Raw genomic sequence first — 16,477 nt, 5'->3', positions numbered from 1 at the left:
ATTTCAGGCAATCTGTTGCATCACTACACAGGTGATGTGACTTGGAGCATGCAGTTCATTTCACTCTGCGAGTTTCTTCACTTGATCAAAGTTTTCTCCTCCAGTGCTCCCACTTTTATTTATCATTCCTACCATTTTCTCTGCACTTGTCAGTTGTCTACGTTGATATTTCCCTCGCTCTACAATAAATTTTTCCCATCACTGTTTCAAGGACATTATAAAAACTCTGCTTATGGTGTAGAATGATTTGAAATGAGGGATTTAAGATAATTTTTAGATAGCCAGGATGGGCATACACACAGTATCTCAGAAGTTGTAAAAAATCTCCTGAATATGCTTAGGGTCTTGACATTCCAAGATATCTGCACCTTTTTTAAAATGACAAACAGATTGGCCAGAATTTTCCTTACCTGAGTGGGTCCGGTGCGGTCGGTGTCCATGGCGGGCCCCGGCCCTGCTGCTGGCTCCATCCCACTGTACAAAATGAACTTACCTTAATGGGACCTATTAAACCCGTCCAGCACGTTACCCGGCCCAATTAGATGGAGTGGATCTGGTGACGTCACTCGTGATGCGTTTTAAGCCGAGATCCTTAAAGGGACCCTGGCCACATTAAATTTTAGGTTTAATCTAGCATAGTGGGTGTTGAATCTTTACAATAATATATGTATGAGTAACAAAGAAATATTTAAATAAAATTATCATTACGTAATTATGACTCCATCTACAAATACAATCAAGAACATAATTTAAAAAGTACATTAATTGGGAAGTTATTGGTGCTTTAATCACAAATCTATAGACTTTTGTATCAGTAACTGGTACAAATAACAGATGTGTGTGTATAGAGAATACATAAAATTAAGCAAATTTTAAATGTAGTAAAGGGGTGGATTTACAATTTTATGCAAGTTCAGCAGAAGAGCTGTGGAATCCCTGACAAACAGTGTAAGTGGTGCTTACAATGTGTTTCTGGGATTTCTGCAGCTCTTCCATTGAAGTGAACAATGGACAAGTGAGAGAACCTCCGCAGAAAGTCATCCTAAAGTCTCAAACTGAAAAATTATATTAGTCTATTCAGGGACTGAAAGCAAATTGAACCAGTGGAATGAGTGATGAGAATGAAATTGTTACGGTTGATGACTTGATTTAATGTGTAACTGGGCAGTCACAGTATACTGTGAGAAAAACCTGACCAGAAACAACATACAAATTTATTCAAATGGTATATGTCATTTTTTAGAGTGCAGATCAATTCACTGCAATTACTGTTCAGTTGGAAGGCAACAGCCAAGAATGGCCAGTGAAAAATTAACATTTACCAGTAGCTTTTCAAGTAGAACAGAAACTCCATTAATCTGTTAGCTGATGTAATCAACATGGTTTTTATTTTGGTTTGTTTTCCGTGCTGTCAAGTAATCAGCTGGAGCAATGGCCACGGAACTCACGCCTCAGGTTGACAGATGTGGTTCCCGAGCTGTGTGAATCCCGTGGCCATGCAGGGAAATTTAATAAGTATGGGGGTGGGGGGGGGGGAAGGATCTTAAGTGCCTGTAAAATACCTCGTACTGATTTCAATTGGGTCGCCCGCCACTGCAGGCCGGGTCAGCTCCACACTGACCGACGCGCCTGTAGAAAAGGGCTTGCGGGAGTGAGTTGACAGCGGTTTCCCAACCCACTTTATATAAAAAAAAATTAAAAAACTTTCCCACCTGACCCACCACCAATCGCGCCCGCTACCACCACGGAAAATCCAGCCCATTGTGACTAAGAACCAAAAGCAGAGAATTCCCCAAGTACGAATTGCTGTTTTTGCTCCAGGCATATCTTGACACAGATGGCTATTATAAAAAGTTTTTTTTTCTACCTAAGCCATAGTTTATTTTAAAGTTTTTAGTCAAAACAAAAGGTGATTGTAAAAATTCCCCATGAGTTGAGCTAAAGCAGATGGAGAAGCCTTCAAATTCCTGTGATGCTCCTGGCACAGCGCTTTCTCCAGTTAAGGTTGGCAAGTTCGTACAGTAATTTCCTTAATGTCTTTGACTCTTAAGTTCTTGTGCTTAGAATATTCATCTTGTTTATAAAAGCTGAAAGCTTTTCGCCCATATGAGGAATTATACCAACTGGAGATATGCCCATTTGCCAGATCATAAATAATGACTTTTTTTCCCCTCCCTTTTCTCTGCTCCTTTCTTGAAGGTGGCAACTTCTGCAAGGGAACTATTTCACAGGCACTCCTCGGGTACCTCGTCCAAGTAACCATTCTTCACGTATGAGCTTGGACCATGAATGTTGGAAAGCTGTTTAACTATAGAGGCATTGTAGCCAAGTTCAATTCTTTCCTCAAATACTTTCCACTAATGCGGTTTTTCCAGTGGGGATCACTCAATAGTTATCAGGAGTGTGAATCTTCTAACTATTTTACAACCTCCCTAACCCCAAGACATTGGGGTAGATTTTTGTGCTCACTGTTTAGGGCGGTAATCTGGTGGAGTGGATTGCCTGTCGTTTTTGAAGCTGCCTGAATTTCATTCTGTTGATTTGAAAATCAGACGGCTTCTATTGAGGGGCGGGGTGGGGTGGGGTGGGGAGGAGGATCCACTCCACCAGGTTACTGCCCAGGCAGTGAAGACTAAAATCATGCCCATTGATTGCAATTGTAGTCTCCCAGCATTAACCTAGTTAAGATCAATTGTGAGCTTTCTGATCCATATGGCTCAGTATCACACTGTGCAGCGCATTATCTACTGAGCTCGGGTGGGGAGGTCGTATATTGATGTTACATATTTGAGTAGGTATATATCTGTCTCAAAGTGATGAATGCTTAAAGCAAAATTATTTGTTTGCTTGCAGAATTCAAAAGTACATATTCTGGATACAGAAACATTTGAAACAACCTTTGGCCCTAAAGCACAGCGAAAGAGACCAAATCTTAGCGTGTGTGATGTGCAAAGCCTGGTGGAAAAAGCTGAAACATTGGCAGAAGAATATGATCTGGAAAAGGACCGAGATTTGGTTGTGGAAGATACTGGAGTACGGTGAGGGAATTCAAGGCACATGACCTGTTAGGATGCACAAATGTGGCTGTTATTTTTGAATATTGCAGATTTATTATTGGAGTTGCCATAGTCCCTTTGGAAGACATAAATATTTTGGTCAATTAAAAATCACAATGTAAACTGTAAAATTTCAAAGATACTACCCAACGATTTTAACAATTGCTCTAGTCAAAATTAAAAGGAAAAACACAAATTTTCTGGTATTTCAAAGCTTCAGAATGTTTTTGCGTCTATGTTCTCAAAAACAGCACATCAGTAGTGTTTATATGCTATATTTCACTCGTTCAATTTTCATAATTTACTCACCCCTCTGACCCTGCTGAAGTAAATCTTGTAGTTGCTGCTGAGGCTGAGGCAGGTGGTAACTCTCGGGCTATTACAGCGCATTGCACCATTACCACACTGTGGCTAGGAGTGGTAGGATGTGTGACAGCCCGAGTTCCTGATCTCAGCTGGCTGGTTGTGGGGAAGGTGCTAAGTAGAGGCCAGTCATTTCCTGGATGGACAGAAAGTGCCTAAGAGTCACTCTGAGCAATATTTTATGTTCTTAAAGAGCACCTTTAGTGAATGTTTGAGTACTGGTTCAGCTTTTGACCGCTGAGTGATTGATGGGGGAAGAAACCATTTTTCTTTATTAATAATCAGGCGGATTTGATGCCTATAAGGTCCCAAGATCTTTTTTGGGACATGAGCATCGCTGGAAAGACCAGCATTTATTGCCCTTCCCTAGTTGCCCTCAAAGTGGCGATGGATCTCCTTGAACTGTATCAGTCCGTGTGCTGAAGGTATTCCTGCAATGCTATTGGGTAGGGAGTGCCAGAATTTGGCCCGCCAACAATGAAGGAACCGCGATATATGTCCAAGTCAGGATGGTGCGTAACTTGGAGGGGAACATGGAGGTTAACTAATCTTATTGGCGATTAAATAGTGTTGATTTCACACTTGTCTAGGGATGAAGTCCGAGAAGAAATCTACAAAAAAGGACAGTCTAAAAGAATTTGGGGTGAGCTATACAAGGTAAGTGTTTTGATGATGAATGTTACCAGTAGGTGTCTTTTATTGGGATTTGCTGTTAACAAGATTTTAAATTTTATTGTAAACCGAGTAATCAAACTTTTGCTGTCAGCAAGATAGTGAATATTGCTAAGAATTATAGTGGACACACGAGCAAGTTGTGTGCCATCCAATGTTTTTCATAAGTTTTATTCACGCATTCTTTAAAAGTCATCTACAGGAAACTTTGTTATATCCGACACCGACGGGACCGAGCTGTTGCCGATCCATCAAAACTGCCGGACAAACCAGCGTTAATGTTGAAGCATACGGAGATTTGCAGCTCCGTATCTGGCAACAAACACTGTTGCTTAGCAACAGCTTCTAAACAGTCGGCCTGTACCTTGGAAGCGTCTCTGTAGCTTAGCAACAGCTTCAGAGAGACTTTGCAGAGCCTGACTGTTGGGGGAAAAAAACTTACGAGAAGAAAAAAAACCTAACAAAACGGCTCCTGATTTCTGCCAGTAGATCGAGGTTTCCGGACATACAACCTCCGGATAAACCAAAGTTTCCTGTATTATAAAAGATTCACTATGCTTCTTTTCTCACTCTGTAAATGGGGTCATTTAGCAAGTGAGTTCCTTAGACTTTCTGTTCTGTTTGCATGACAAAAGATCAAGATGCTAATTTCCACAACACATAGGGACTTGATCATGTCTCTTGTGATGCTTCCCACCTCTTTTCCCCCCCCCCCCCCCCAGTTTTATATAAATCTTCTGCATAAGTTGCTTTGTCACTTAGCTTTAATTGTACACCAGTTTAACGTATATTTTTATGAAATATTGTAGATGGTTCGGTAAAGGCCGAGGATACGCATGTTTTTTGCTTGGCTATTAGAAATCTATTACGTTGGTTTGGAAAATTTCCGTTGTACTTTTTTAACAAAATCTTTCTTGTTAAGGTAATTGATTCATCAGATGTTATAATCCAAGTGCTGGATGCCAGAGATCCATTGGGAACACGCTCGCCCCGTATAGAGTCTTACATAAAGAAGGAAAAGCCATGGAAACATTTAGTGTTCGTGTTTAACAAGTGTGACCTTGTACCTACCTGGGCAACTGTAAGTTTATATTTTATAATATCGCTTAAAAATTCAGCATTGGAATATGATTACCTTTCCTAAAATGTCATGCCTCTGTTTGGTACTTGTAATTGGCCAAACTGAAAATGCAAACTTAAAAAATGGGAGTTGTGAATTCAAAGTCCTGTTTGGTCTTTTAGTGATGCACTGCTAAAGTAATGCAACGCGCCACTAGAATAGTTTACGGCAACAGTTTTGCTTCAGTTTATGAAATAAGGTTACAGATTTATCATACAAGGTGTTTTTGTTGTGCTCAATAAATTTGTACTTTTCTGTAATTCTATATCTGGATTATTAATTGGTCTATTGACCCAAAATGTTACTGACCTTAGAGTCTGGATTTCCCAAGTAAATGCAAGTGGGTTGGAATTACACTGTGCAATATTAGCAACCCCGCATTATATTCCGAATTGGTGACTTTGCAAAACTATCACAAGATTAGGAATTTACAGTCTCAGCACAAACCAGAGTCAGATCCCCAACAAAGTAGCAGGAAGGAATCAAAAATGGTGATGAATGAAGTGGGGATCAGTGGATACCTATTTTTATGGAGGGAGTTTGAGTCCAAATTTAAGAAGTTTCCGGCCTGGATTTGGACTCTAGTGCACCATTTGAACAGCCCAGTTCTGACTAATTCAGTGTTGGAACACCAGAAAAATGAATTTGTTAATTGAACAATACCTTCACTGATTATTGAAGTGGTTGAACCATTGAGGCAGATAGGTTTAGAATGAAGCTCTACAACATTTGTTGAAACCAAATAATTTTTTATGTTGAAATAGTTGAAAGAAAAGAATGATTCCATGTATTGTACGTTTCCTTTAAATACAGCAATAAAAGTGAACAGTTAAATTTTCTATATCCTAGAAACGATGGGTTGCAGTCTTATCCCACGAATATCCAACTCTTGCCTTTCATGCCAGCCTCACCAATCCCTTTGGAAAAGGAGCTCTGATCCAACTTTTGCGGCAATTTGGGAAGGTAAGCGGTCTTTTGAAAAAGAAAATACTGAGTTGTGAACAAAAGGGGCATTGAAGATAAAACCCAAAGATCATCACTTTGAAAGCCTGTTGTGCACGATACTTAATGGATAAATGTTGGATAATACACATTGATGAAATGGCTCTTTCCCTGTATGCAATGAAATGAAACCCACTATCACTGTAGTTCAGATTACACAATGCGGTTACAGGAGGTTGCCCTTGCAGCCGCTGAAAAATCTGATTTAAGACACTTGCTTGAATAGTCCTGTAAACAAACTGAAGATGGATCGTGTTTGAGGGTTGTAATGTCAGGTGAACTAATCAGGCTTAGCTGGCAGAGTGTGGTCATTGCAAAGCTTTGATATGTTATTACCTTTGCAGTGACCCCAGGCTATGCGTTTTCTTGTACTCTCTGATTGTTATCCTATGAACCTCTTGTTATGCGATTGAGGAGAGAATTCACAGCAACACCCATATTGGCCTCCCTCCTACCAGTTTAAAAAGTAATGGGAAGGAGCTGGGTGAGACACAAAGCTGTGAGAGATTTCTTTTTGAACTGGATATTGTGAATCTGCCCAATTTATCTGCATATAAATCATTCCCTTGATTACTTTCTGAATAAAGGCATCATCTATTGCATCGTCGAACAATACAGACCAGAAGGCGGTAGATTCAGTTCTTGTTTCTGAAGAATTAGCTAATCTGGGCTGGGGAAGCTGTTGGGGTGTTATAATTGGCCTCCATATCCCAGGTCTAGGAGGGAGGAAGACCTGTCGGGGTTCCCACTGCTGCTCACTATCCAGTAACTCCTGCTCAAAAATGTGCATTTTTAGATAGTGTGAGGACATCATCAGGTTTGACCATGACACTCCCGATTAGGGTTTTGGTGTTCCTCCAGCATCTTTCTTTTTCTATTGTTCACAGCACTGAGGTGCTTTTTGTAAACAGACCGAGTCTCCTATGAACTGAAACCTGTCCCCTCATACACGTGTGGGATAGCATCCTCAGAATTAACAACTACACTCATTGCAGTGTTGAATACAGGATATCACGTGAGATGCCCACTGTGTTCTCCTGACCCTTCTGAAAGGTGGAGACCATCACACAAGATAGACCGATGTATATTTAGGCCAGAACTACTTGGCTGTATTTATTTACAGGGTACAAAAGCAAAATACTGCAGATGTTGGAAATTTGAAATAAAACCAGAAAATGCTGGAAATACTCAGCGGGTCAGGCAAATCTGTGGAGAGAGAAACAGAGTTAACAGTTCAAGTTGATGACCTGACGTTCTGATGAAAGGCCATCAACCTGAAACATTAACTCTGGGCTGGATTTTACCAGCCCTGAGGAGGCAGGTTTGGAGTCGGGACTGCTGGGAAAATGGGAAAAATTGGGAGCGGGTCACAACCCGCCTCCGAACCATATTCCCAGGAGGCGGGTCCCCAACTTGCGCAGGCACCCATCTTCTCGAGGCAGGAAGGGGATTAGAGCCAATTAACTGCCTTTTCATCATTTTACGCCTGCTGGTGCGGGCTTCCCGATGTTGGGGAAACCCCACCAGGGTCAGTGAGGCGAGCAGTGGGTCTGCAGGGGTGAGGGGGTCGAAATGTCAGCTGTAGAGGTGAGTGATGGGTGCAAATGTGGACAGGTAAGTATGAGATGCAAGTGTAAAAAGTGTTGGTAAAAGTTTCTTTACCTTTTGCTTCTTTCTGCTGGCTTCAACCTTTGAGGATCTGGAGGTGCCTCATCTCAACGAAAGACATGACAAAATGGCTGCTGCATTCTCAGATGCAGCAGCCATCTGCTTTCTGCTGAGGAGAGAGGTCTTGGTGAGCCTGTGTGCAAGGGCTCACCTTAGAACAGAGATTGTCAGTCTTTGACAGCTTCTCAAAGCTGTCAAACGAACGCTGACAATTCCTATGTCAAAAAAAATTTGACAGACGAAGCATCATACGCTGACGTCATCTGTCACCGACTTTCCCTTAATTGGCCGGTTAGCCCGCAGAAACAAAACTGGAATAAGTTTATACAGCTTTAACTTACTCTTTAGATTGTGTTTCTTATAGTCTTATGGTTGTTGGCTATTTTTAAATTATTGTTTTCTGAAATAAAAGGTGATTTTTCAATACATTGGAAAGATAATGGCCCAGAAATTTGTGTCTCCACGGGTGAGTACGCACGGGGTACTCACGCGTAGGCCCAACGGAAGTGCCGGTTTTGTGCATGCACTGCGCATGCGCGGGAAACCGGAACTTCCGTTCCCTTAAAGGAAGGGGCTCAGAAGTCGAACGCATGCGCCGGAGTGGCAGCGCGTACGCGTGGAACTTACGTTTTTTTTCCAGGTTTCTCCAGGAGGGTAAGTCTCCAGGAGTTACACATGTAACAAGCAGTCGCAAGGCCTGCTTTTAACAAGGTAAGTGGTGAATTAATTAAAATTAAAACATTTTTTCCACAGGTTTATTATTTTTAAATACTTTAAAGAAAGGTAAGTTTATGTTTAACCCCATTAGAAAATGTAATTAATTTTTTCAAAAATTTAAATTGTTTAAAATAGTTATTTTATGTAATTTATAGTTATTTTAAAAATGTGATTTAAAATAAAAAATTATTTGAAGTTTTAGTGATGTTTTAGGGCTTATAGGCCTAGAAATTCGGTTGGCAGCGCCAGCGATTAGTGCCTAAAGAGCCCGAGAATTGGGGCGTTACCCAATTTTCGGGCGGGCGCAGTGAATATAGCGCCACCTCCCATATTGAATATACTTTTAGCACCGGCGCTAACTCTTTTCGCTTGCCCGTGGGCGCAGGCAGATCATGACGTCATTTCAGTGTGCAACGCCTTTTTGGCGCCCCGGACCGGATATTCGGTGGCGCCCGCAACCTTTTCGCCTGGCGCTATTAGTGACAGTTGGATGGAGCGTTCCCGGGCCCTTCTCGGACTCGGGGGTGCTATTTAAAGGGGACAGCACTAGTATAAAAGCTGCAGCCATTTGGCCTGGCCATTCTGATCGTTGCTGGAGAGAGTTGCTGACCGTCTGTTGGACAGTAATTTTCTCATTGAGCCTTCGGCGGCACTGGCACTGGCAGCTTGAGGGCCCGGCTCCCGAGCTGGTGATGCAGCATCTGAAAGCAGGGAGGTGGAAGAGTGGCTTTAGCAAAAGGACAGCTTGGCAGCAAGGGATGCCAGATTGCGGCAAGGCTATGACATGGGTCCACAGTGAGAAAGCATGCTGGCGGGGGGAACAAGTGGAAGGAGACAGTTGTAAAAGGTGAGAACCTTACCATCGCTGTCGACAATGGGGTCGGCAGCTGCAGTGGTTACAGGACCACTCGGACGTCCTCCAAGAATCTGGTGGACTCTCTCCTCGAGATCTGTCAGAGTGACCACTTGTGGAGGTCCTCCACCGGTGCGAAGCTGGTCTTTGCCAATCCTCGCCAGCTTGGACTGCAGGGGAAAGGAGGGGAAGTTATGTTACATGATGCCCTGAGTGATCATCTCATGCCCCCCATGGTGCAAGAGCCCTTACATGTGCATGTGTGTGCCCAGAAAGGGCCATGGGTGCTTGCTGGCAGATGGCCAATGGGGCACAGCCCACCCTGTAGCCATAAAGTCAGGTGCAAATGAAGGGATGCAGAAGTTTGCAGAAACAACACTCACCCTCACAACCTGAGTGAGGTCGTTGAATTTCTTTCTGCATTGGACAGGGCTCCTGGTCACCATGCTGCTGGAGTTGACCCTCTGGCATACATCCCTCCAAGCTCGTCGGTAGTCCTTATGATTCGGCCTCGTGCCATTCTCTGGTTAGAGAACATCTCGCTGGCGCTCCACTGCGGCCACCAATTGCTCCAGCGCCTCATTGGTGAAGCGCTCTGCTCTCTGTCTCACCTTCTCCATCTGGTCCAAGTTTTTAGCGCCAGAGAAGGGCCTGCGCCGATTCTGAGGCCTGCAAGGCGCAGAGTGTGGATGCTGAAGCTGACTGACCCACCCCTTTAAGAGCTGGCCGGCGCCTGGAAGCCTCGTGGTCATCAGTAATAGAGAGCACCTGCGCTGCGCCCGTCCGCTCCGATATTGGGTTGCGCCGGAAGATTAGCGCCTTAGGAGTCCTGTGTAACGCCTGAATTCGCGCCTCAATCCCCTTTCAGGGCGATGCAACCCAATATCGCGCCAGGCGGCGATAAGTTTCGCCTGGCTATAAACTTTGCGCAGCGCCAGTTCTAACGCCTCAAGCGGGGCTATACCCAATTTCTAGGCCATAGTATTTATAGTTTTGACAGCTCTTCCTGTCAATTTTATGAATGGGCATTCCCTGCTACCACTGGCTCTCCATGGCCCACGTGATCCCAGGGGACGCATCGAACTAACTGCGCCCCTGGGATACGCAAGCACTGCACGCCAGCAGTTGGAGCAGGCCCAGGATCGGAATCCCACGGGGGCCCACAGCACAACGGCCGGCGCGCCAGGTAAGTGCAGGTCGGGGGCTTGCACCCGCGGGAAGCCTCTGACCCGAATTTCTGGGCCAATGTCCAAGTCCCATGCTGCACATGAAGAATTGTCTTGTTGCTAACAACATGTCCAAAGATAGCCTTTGGAGTTGGTAACGGATCAAACTCCAGGCTATAAAGATTAGTAAGTGTTGTTCGAATGAAGCTCAGATTTTCCATCTTGTTGAAATTCATTATTTCTGTTCTTTGACAGTTAGAATATTGTAGCTTGATCTATAAAGAGAGAATTTTAACAATTTGTCATTGATTTAACAATGTTAATAGTACACCAAAACGAATCTAACTGCAACTATTTAAGCAACGTTTGGTAAATCAGTTCATAACTGTCAGGTGGTATTCTAATGGCCTACTGTCTCTCATTGCTGCACTTAAGAATTTGAAATATAGAACATCATTGCAGTTTTGGAATGTTTTTAAATGGTACAGGGTCATCACTTAAGTTAATGGTAGTAACTTTTTCTAAATCCTGGAATTCTGTTTGTTCTCTTTTGCTTGCACGTGCTCTCGCTCTCTCTCTCTCTTTCTCTCTCTCTCTTGCTTTCTCTCGCTCTCTTTCGGTCTCGGGCTCGCTCTCTTTCGGTCTCTTGCTTTCTCGTGCCTTCTCACGCCCCTTCACTGTATAAAACACTAGTTAGGCCACAGCTAGAGTACTGAATACAGTTCTGGTCGCCACATTACAGGAAGGATGTGATCGCACTAGCGAGGATTCAGAGGAGATTTACGAGGATGTTGCCAGGACTAGGAAATTTTATCTATGAGGAAAGATTGGATAGGCTGGGGTTGTTTTCTTTGGAACAGAGGAGAGACTTAATTGAGATGTATAACATTGAGGGGCCGAGATAGAGTGGATAGGAAGCACCTATTTCCCTTAGCAGAGGGGTCAATAACCAGGGGGCATAGATTTAAAGTAATTGGTAGAAGCATTAGAGGGGATTTGAGGAGAAATGTTTTCACTCAGAGGGTTGGTGGGGGTCTGGAACTCACTGCCTGAAAGGGTGGTAGAGTCAGAAATCCTCATCACATTTAAAAAGTACTTGGATATGCACTTGAAGTGCCGCAACCTGCAAGGCTACGGACCAAGAGCTGGAAAGTGGGATTAGGCTGGTTAGCTCTTTTTTGACTGGCCTCCTTCTGTGCCATAAATTTCTATGATTCACCTTCCATTTTTATTCTCTCTCCGTCTCTTTTTTTTTTTAAGGAGAGGGACATTTTTTGTATAAACCTGCAGCATATAAGGGGTATCTAAGGGTTAATATATCATGTAACGTCTACAAATTATCAAAAATTTTAGAACTGTTAACCTACCCTACTGTAATCCAGAGCAAACTAATATTATAAAGGCATTGATTGTGTGTAATCTATCCCCTTTTTTAAACAGCTGCACGGTGACAAAAAGCAGATCAGTGTGGGCTTCATTGGCTATCCTAACGTTGGCAAGAGCTCCATCATTAATGCACTACGGTCCAAGAAAGTCTGCAAGGTTGCGCCTATTGCTGGTGAAACAAAGGTAGGTAACACAGACCTCAAGATCTTGTGAAATGAAAACTCTGAAAACCTAACTAAATCCAGTAATAGGAGAAATTGAATTGAAGTGTATATGTGGCCACTAAAACTTTCAATTGTGTCGAACCATTTTTTTTTGTCTGTCTTCTGTACTGAGGACAGCCATTCTCCGATTTATTTTTGTCAAATTTTCTGTTGCATCTTCGTATCATAGAATATCTTGTTTGAGAAAAACTGAGGTAACTGAAATACATTTTCTATCTCTCCCTGCCCACCTGTCCAGATATTTCAGTAAGTGTAATAATCATGTGTCATCAGTGCAGCTTGCTCTCTGCTCTAGACAGTGACTCAAGGGTCAATAGCACTGGTTGCTCCTGAATGAACTGGCCTAGGCTATGTAGCCCACTGTTCATTTCACACCCTCAATATTTTTTTTTACAACAAAATGATTTAAAAGCTCACATTCTGACTGATCAAAAAGGTTTATTCTGTATCTAGACAGTGAGATGTAGCGTCTTCCCAGATCCACAAAGGTGATTGTTAGAACAAGATGATGAGTAGGTGGACAGACTTATTTTGATCCTAACAGAGAATGGGTGGGAGTCAACCATTTTCAGCACAGGTAGTTAGCTCATTCTCCATATACTGATTGTCCCTAGTGGCAGCATAACCAGAACAGACAATCAGATTTCATAAAAAGCTCTCTTAGAGAAATATAGAACATCTCAAGGCTGGAAAAGACCATGGGTCCCTTTCGTCAGCCTTTCTGCTGCCTTAGCAGTTGCAACTGCCACTGTGTTTCTCTCCAAGATACTTATCCAATTTGATCTTGGAAAGTTAAGCTGCTTATCCCTACAACCTCCCTTGATATTGTAGACTCGGTCACCTTCATCTTAGTTGTATTTTTACATTCAATCCCAGTCTCCTAAAGATAGCCGATGTGAGAAGTGAACATGTCACAAAATTGAGATTAGAGTACATTTTGGGGCAGCGGAGAAATAGCCTTAGTCTGTTTCTAGTTGTCCCATATCTAATCCAGGAGTGCTTAACCTGGGCCCTGGAAAAGTGGTCGATTCTCCAGCACTGCCATCCTTCACTTTGAGCATCAAGACCCCAAAAGAACTAACTTGTATGAATTGAAAGCCTTTGGCAATTGTCTTAAATGTGTTTCTCTTGGTGATTTGATTTTCTGTAGTTCAAATGGAACTTGTGGCTCCTTGTATTTTTCAATTCTTATTTAATGTGAGAATAATTTCATGATGTAAAAGGCTACAATAATTGCTGTCTTCTCTCTCGCTGTTGTAGGTCTGGCAGTACATCACTCTGATGCGACGCATTTTCCTGATTGATTGCCCTGGTGTTGTATATCCATCTGGTGATACCGAGACTGAAATTGTGTTGAAGGGAGTGGTGAGTCTGCAACTTTGAAGTAACTTTGCTCTAGAAAAACAATAGGATTCTCATTGTGGATTGAATAGTAAAGTGAGCACAAAGCTGTAAATTGTGTCGATTACTTCCACCAAGGTTGATGTGACCTAATAAACAGCAGCAGTAGGTAATTTTAAGAGGCTGTTCTTTTTCCAAGACAATAATGATGCAGCAAAACTCCTTTTTGTAATCCCATTTGCAACAGTTCATTATATTGAGAGAAAAATTTCCTTTTTTCTTTGTAGCAAAATTGCAAATGTGTTTGGAAAAGAACATTGACAATTTAGGGACTGAACATTTTTTGTTACAAAAAATATTGTAACAAAAAATTTCTCCTTTCTTGCACCTCACTTTTTCGGTTGGGCTTGCTTCTCCCCAAAGTGAGACCTTTGTGGTGCTTCTGTTGCCATCAAGCCATGTGGTAGGGTTTTAAATATGCTAATTCGAGCTGTTTAAATATTGTTCTTCAGCCTCTGGCTCCCATAGCCTGGGACTCCTGCAATCAGTGAGTAGATGAAGGTAAAGTATTCTGATTTTGTTAACGCACGACCTGGAAGACCCATTTTGCCCTGGGTTGTAGTGCCTGCCACTGGTCTAACTATTCCTAGTGGAAGTACTGCACCAGCAGCAGTACACAAACCCTTGGTGATACCATGCTGTTACATCATGATGGCATTGGATGCCCTGGTCCTGTATATGTTTTAGGCTGTTATATCATTATTTGATGCCACGCATTACATTGTAGATGCCCAATGGCTAATTTTTCACAGCCATTCTGTAAATGTGCTTCCCCTCTGTCGCCGACAGAGGTTGGCAGCACGATTTAAAAGTAAATTCGGGAGAGGTACTATTGTGTCGCTCTGCCTACAGCACCGTATAACATATAAAAGGCCCGTTTAGATGATACAATGTCTGCACGTATATAAACTGCACACTTTCTTCCTGCACAACACATCTAGGAACTGCACTTGCTCTTCCTACATGCCACGTATAGAAACTGTGCTCATCCTTCTTGCGTGACACGTACAGAAGGTGCGCTCGCTCTACCTACTCTCAGCACATCCTCTGTTTACAAAGCTACCACTAATTTTGCTAATTACTAAGTTTTGTCCTTATCGGTCAGACTGTTGGGAATTATCAGTCTCTTTACAGCTGCCTGGAAGTGAACATGTAGTAAAGCCTGAAGAAGTTTGTTTTTATAGATATAGGCCTAGAAATTCACTGGCGCCCCATTTGTGGCGCCAGCCTCGCCAGGGCGCTGGATGTACCGCCCCGGAAGGAGTCGCGGCCGCCCGCCACAAATTCATTTTCAGCACCCCAGGCGGAAGTGCGGCGCTACTCGAGGCGCCCCGCATCCCTCTTGGGGCGCTGCAACTGAAAATCGCAGCACAACGTGCCGCAGTGGTACTGCAGGCCTTCCTCCCCTTAAAGGGGAGGGGCCTGCTGAAGAGCGCGAGTACCGGCAAAAGAGCCCGGCACCGAGGAGAAGTGCCGGGCTCTTGGGACACAGCCGGCAGTCCGTGGGGGGGGGGGGCTCAGGAGGCCGGGGACGGCGGCGCGGAGAGGTGCTGGCAGGCTGCCAGCAAAAAAAATGGCCGCTCAGCGCCTCTACCGCCGCAGGTAGGCCCCCCTGAACCGGTCGCAAATTACGACCGGCGTTAAAGCAGGGGGCGCTACTAAATTTCGCGATCGGGGCAGTAGCGAGGCGCTGCACACACCGATGATGTCATCGGTAGCGGCGCAGCGCTAACGGCTAGCGCCGCCATTAGCGTCCTGCTAAATTTAGCGGGAGGCGTGGCCAGTGGCGCAAAACCCACTAAGTGCCCTCTTAGCGCACTAACGGGTGGCGCAGCCCACGGAATTTCTAGGCCATAGTATTTAACACTGAGAATAATGGATACATGCTAGTAATCGTAAGATAATAACCCAATTGTGAGGTTTAAATTACATAACCTGGGTGGTTAAGTGTAACTGTCTCTCATCTGACCCATGAGCAGATTACTGGCTTGTAGTCAGAAATGGGTGGCTGCTTTGTTCAACTTAATTTGAGGTGTTGTTTTGTGTCAAACAGCTGTTAATGCTGAACACAACTATCAGTCTGTTCCAGATCACTGACACCCAACAATGAATAATTGTGATTGATGTTGTCACTACAGGTTTATTGAGGAATAACTTGCAGTTGATTACCAGTGACCTTCTATGAGCTCCCGATTTTGTGACTCCTTTTATTGACCCCACTCGGACCCAAGTTAAGAGCTGACTGAGTTTGAGAGACCCTGTCCGCTTACGATGGTTTTCTTTTCCTCCTGCTCCTCTTACAGGTTCAGGTGGAGAAAATCAAATGTCCTGAAGATCACATTGCTGCAGTGCTGGAAAGAGCTAAAGCAGAATACATCAGCAAGACCTACAAGATAGATTGCTGGGGCCATGCAGTGGATTTCTTAGAAAAGCTTGCTTTCAGAATGGGGAAGCTTTTCAAGGTGACTTGGTTTTTATTTTGTCATTCATTTCAACATCACGAAGTACAATACCTCTCTCGTCTTGAAATTACTAAAAGTGAATAATATCTGTGGTGAAGTCTTAAACCACTTCATCCACTAACCTACAGGCAGCGAGAAGAAAGATACATCTTACAATTGCCAGCTTAAAATTCAAGTTCAGAAAAACAGATAACTGACAAACTATTTTCAGTGTAGGACACAATTTGTGGAAAAGGAACTTTCCCAAAAAAATATTTCTTTTCCAAATTTTAACAATCCCTGTGTTTCTAATTGTTATGCAGGCAAAGGTGTGATGTTACCTGCTGTTAAATATCTTGTTTAGCATAAAAGGACGACTGATTTATATATACCCTTTGACCAGTGGAG

General features: G+C 43.3%; 1 protein-coding gene across 1 annotated transcript in view; it reads left to right on the top strand.

Moving 5' to 3' along the window:
- Positions 1-16,477, top strand: part of gnl2 (G protein nucleolar 2) — a 43,187-nt gene that overhangs the window by 13,038 nt on the left and 13,672 nt on the right. The window contains exons 5-11 of the mRNA XM_085962425.1: positions 2,854-3,038; positions 4,010-4,076; positions 5,014-5,172; positions 6,061-6,174; positions 12,058-12,186; positions 13,488-13,592; positions 15,932-16,090. Coding sequence (XP_085818551.1) covers positions 2,854-3,038; positions 4,010-4,076; positions 5,014-5,172; positions 6,061-6,174; positions 12,058-12,186; positions 13,488-13,592; positions 15,932-16,090 — 918 coding nt within the window. The remainder of the gene's footprint in view (positions 1-2,853; positions 3,039-4,009; positions 4,077-5,013; positions 5,173-6,060; positions 6,175-12,057; positions 12,187-13,487; positions 13,593-15,931; positions 16,091-16,477) is intronic.

This window comes from Somniosus microcephalus, chromosome 20, assembly GCF_052327205.1.
Source record: "Somniosus microcephalus isolate GS21.2 chromosome 20, FLI_Smic_1.0, whole genome shotgun sequence".
NCBI classification, from domain to species: domain Eukaryota; kingdom Metazoa; phylum Chordata; class Chondrichthyes; order Squaliformes; family Somniosidae; genus Somniosus; species Somniosus microcephalus.
The sequence above is the reverse complement of the archived record's forward strand: the minus strand, read 5'-3'. Positions and strand labels throughout refer to the sequence as shown.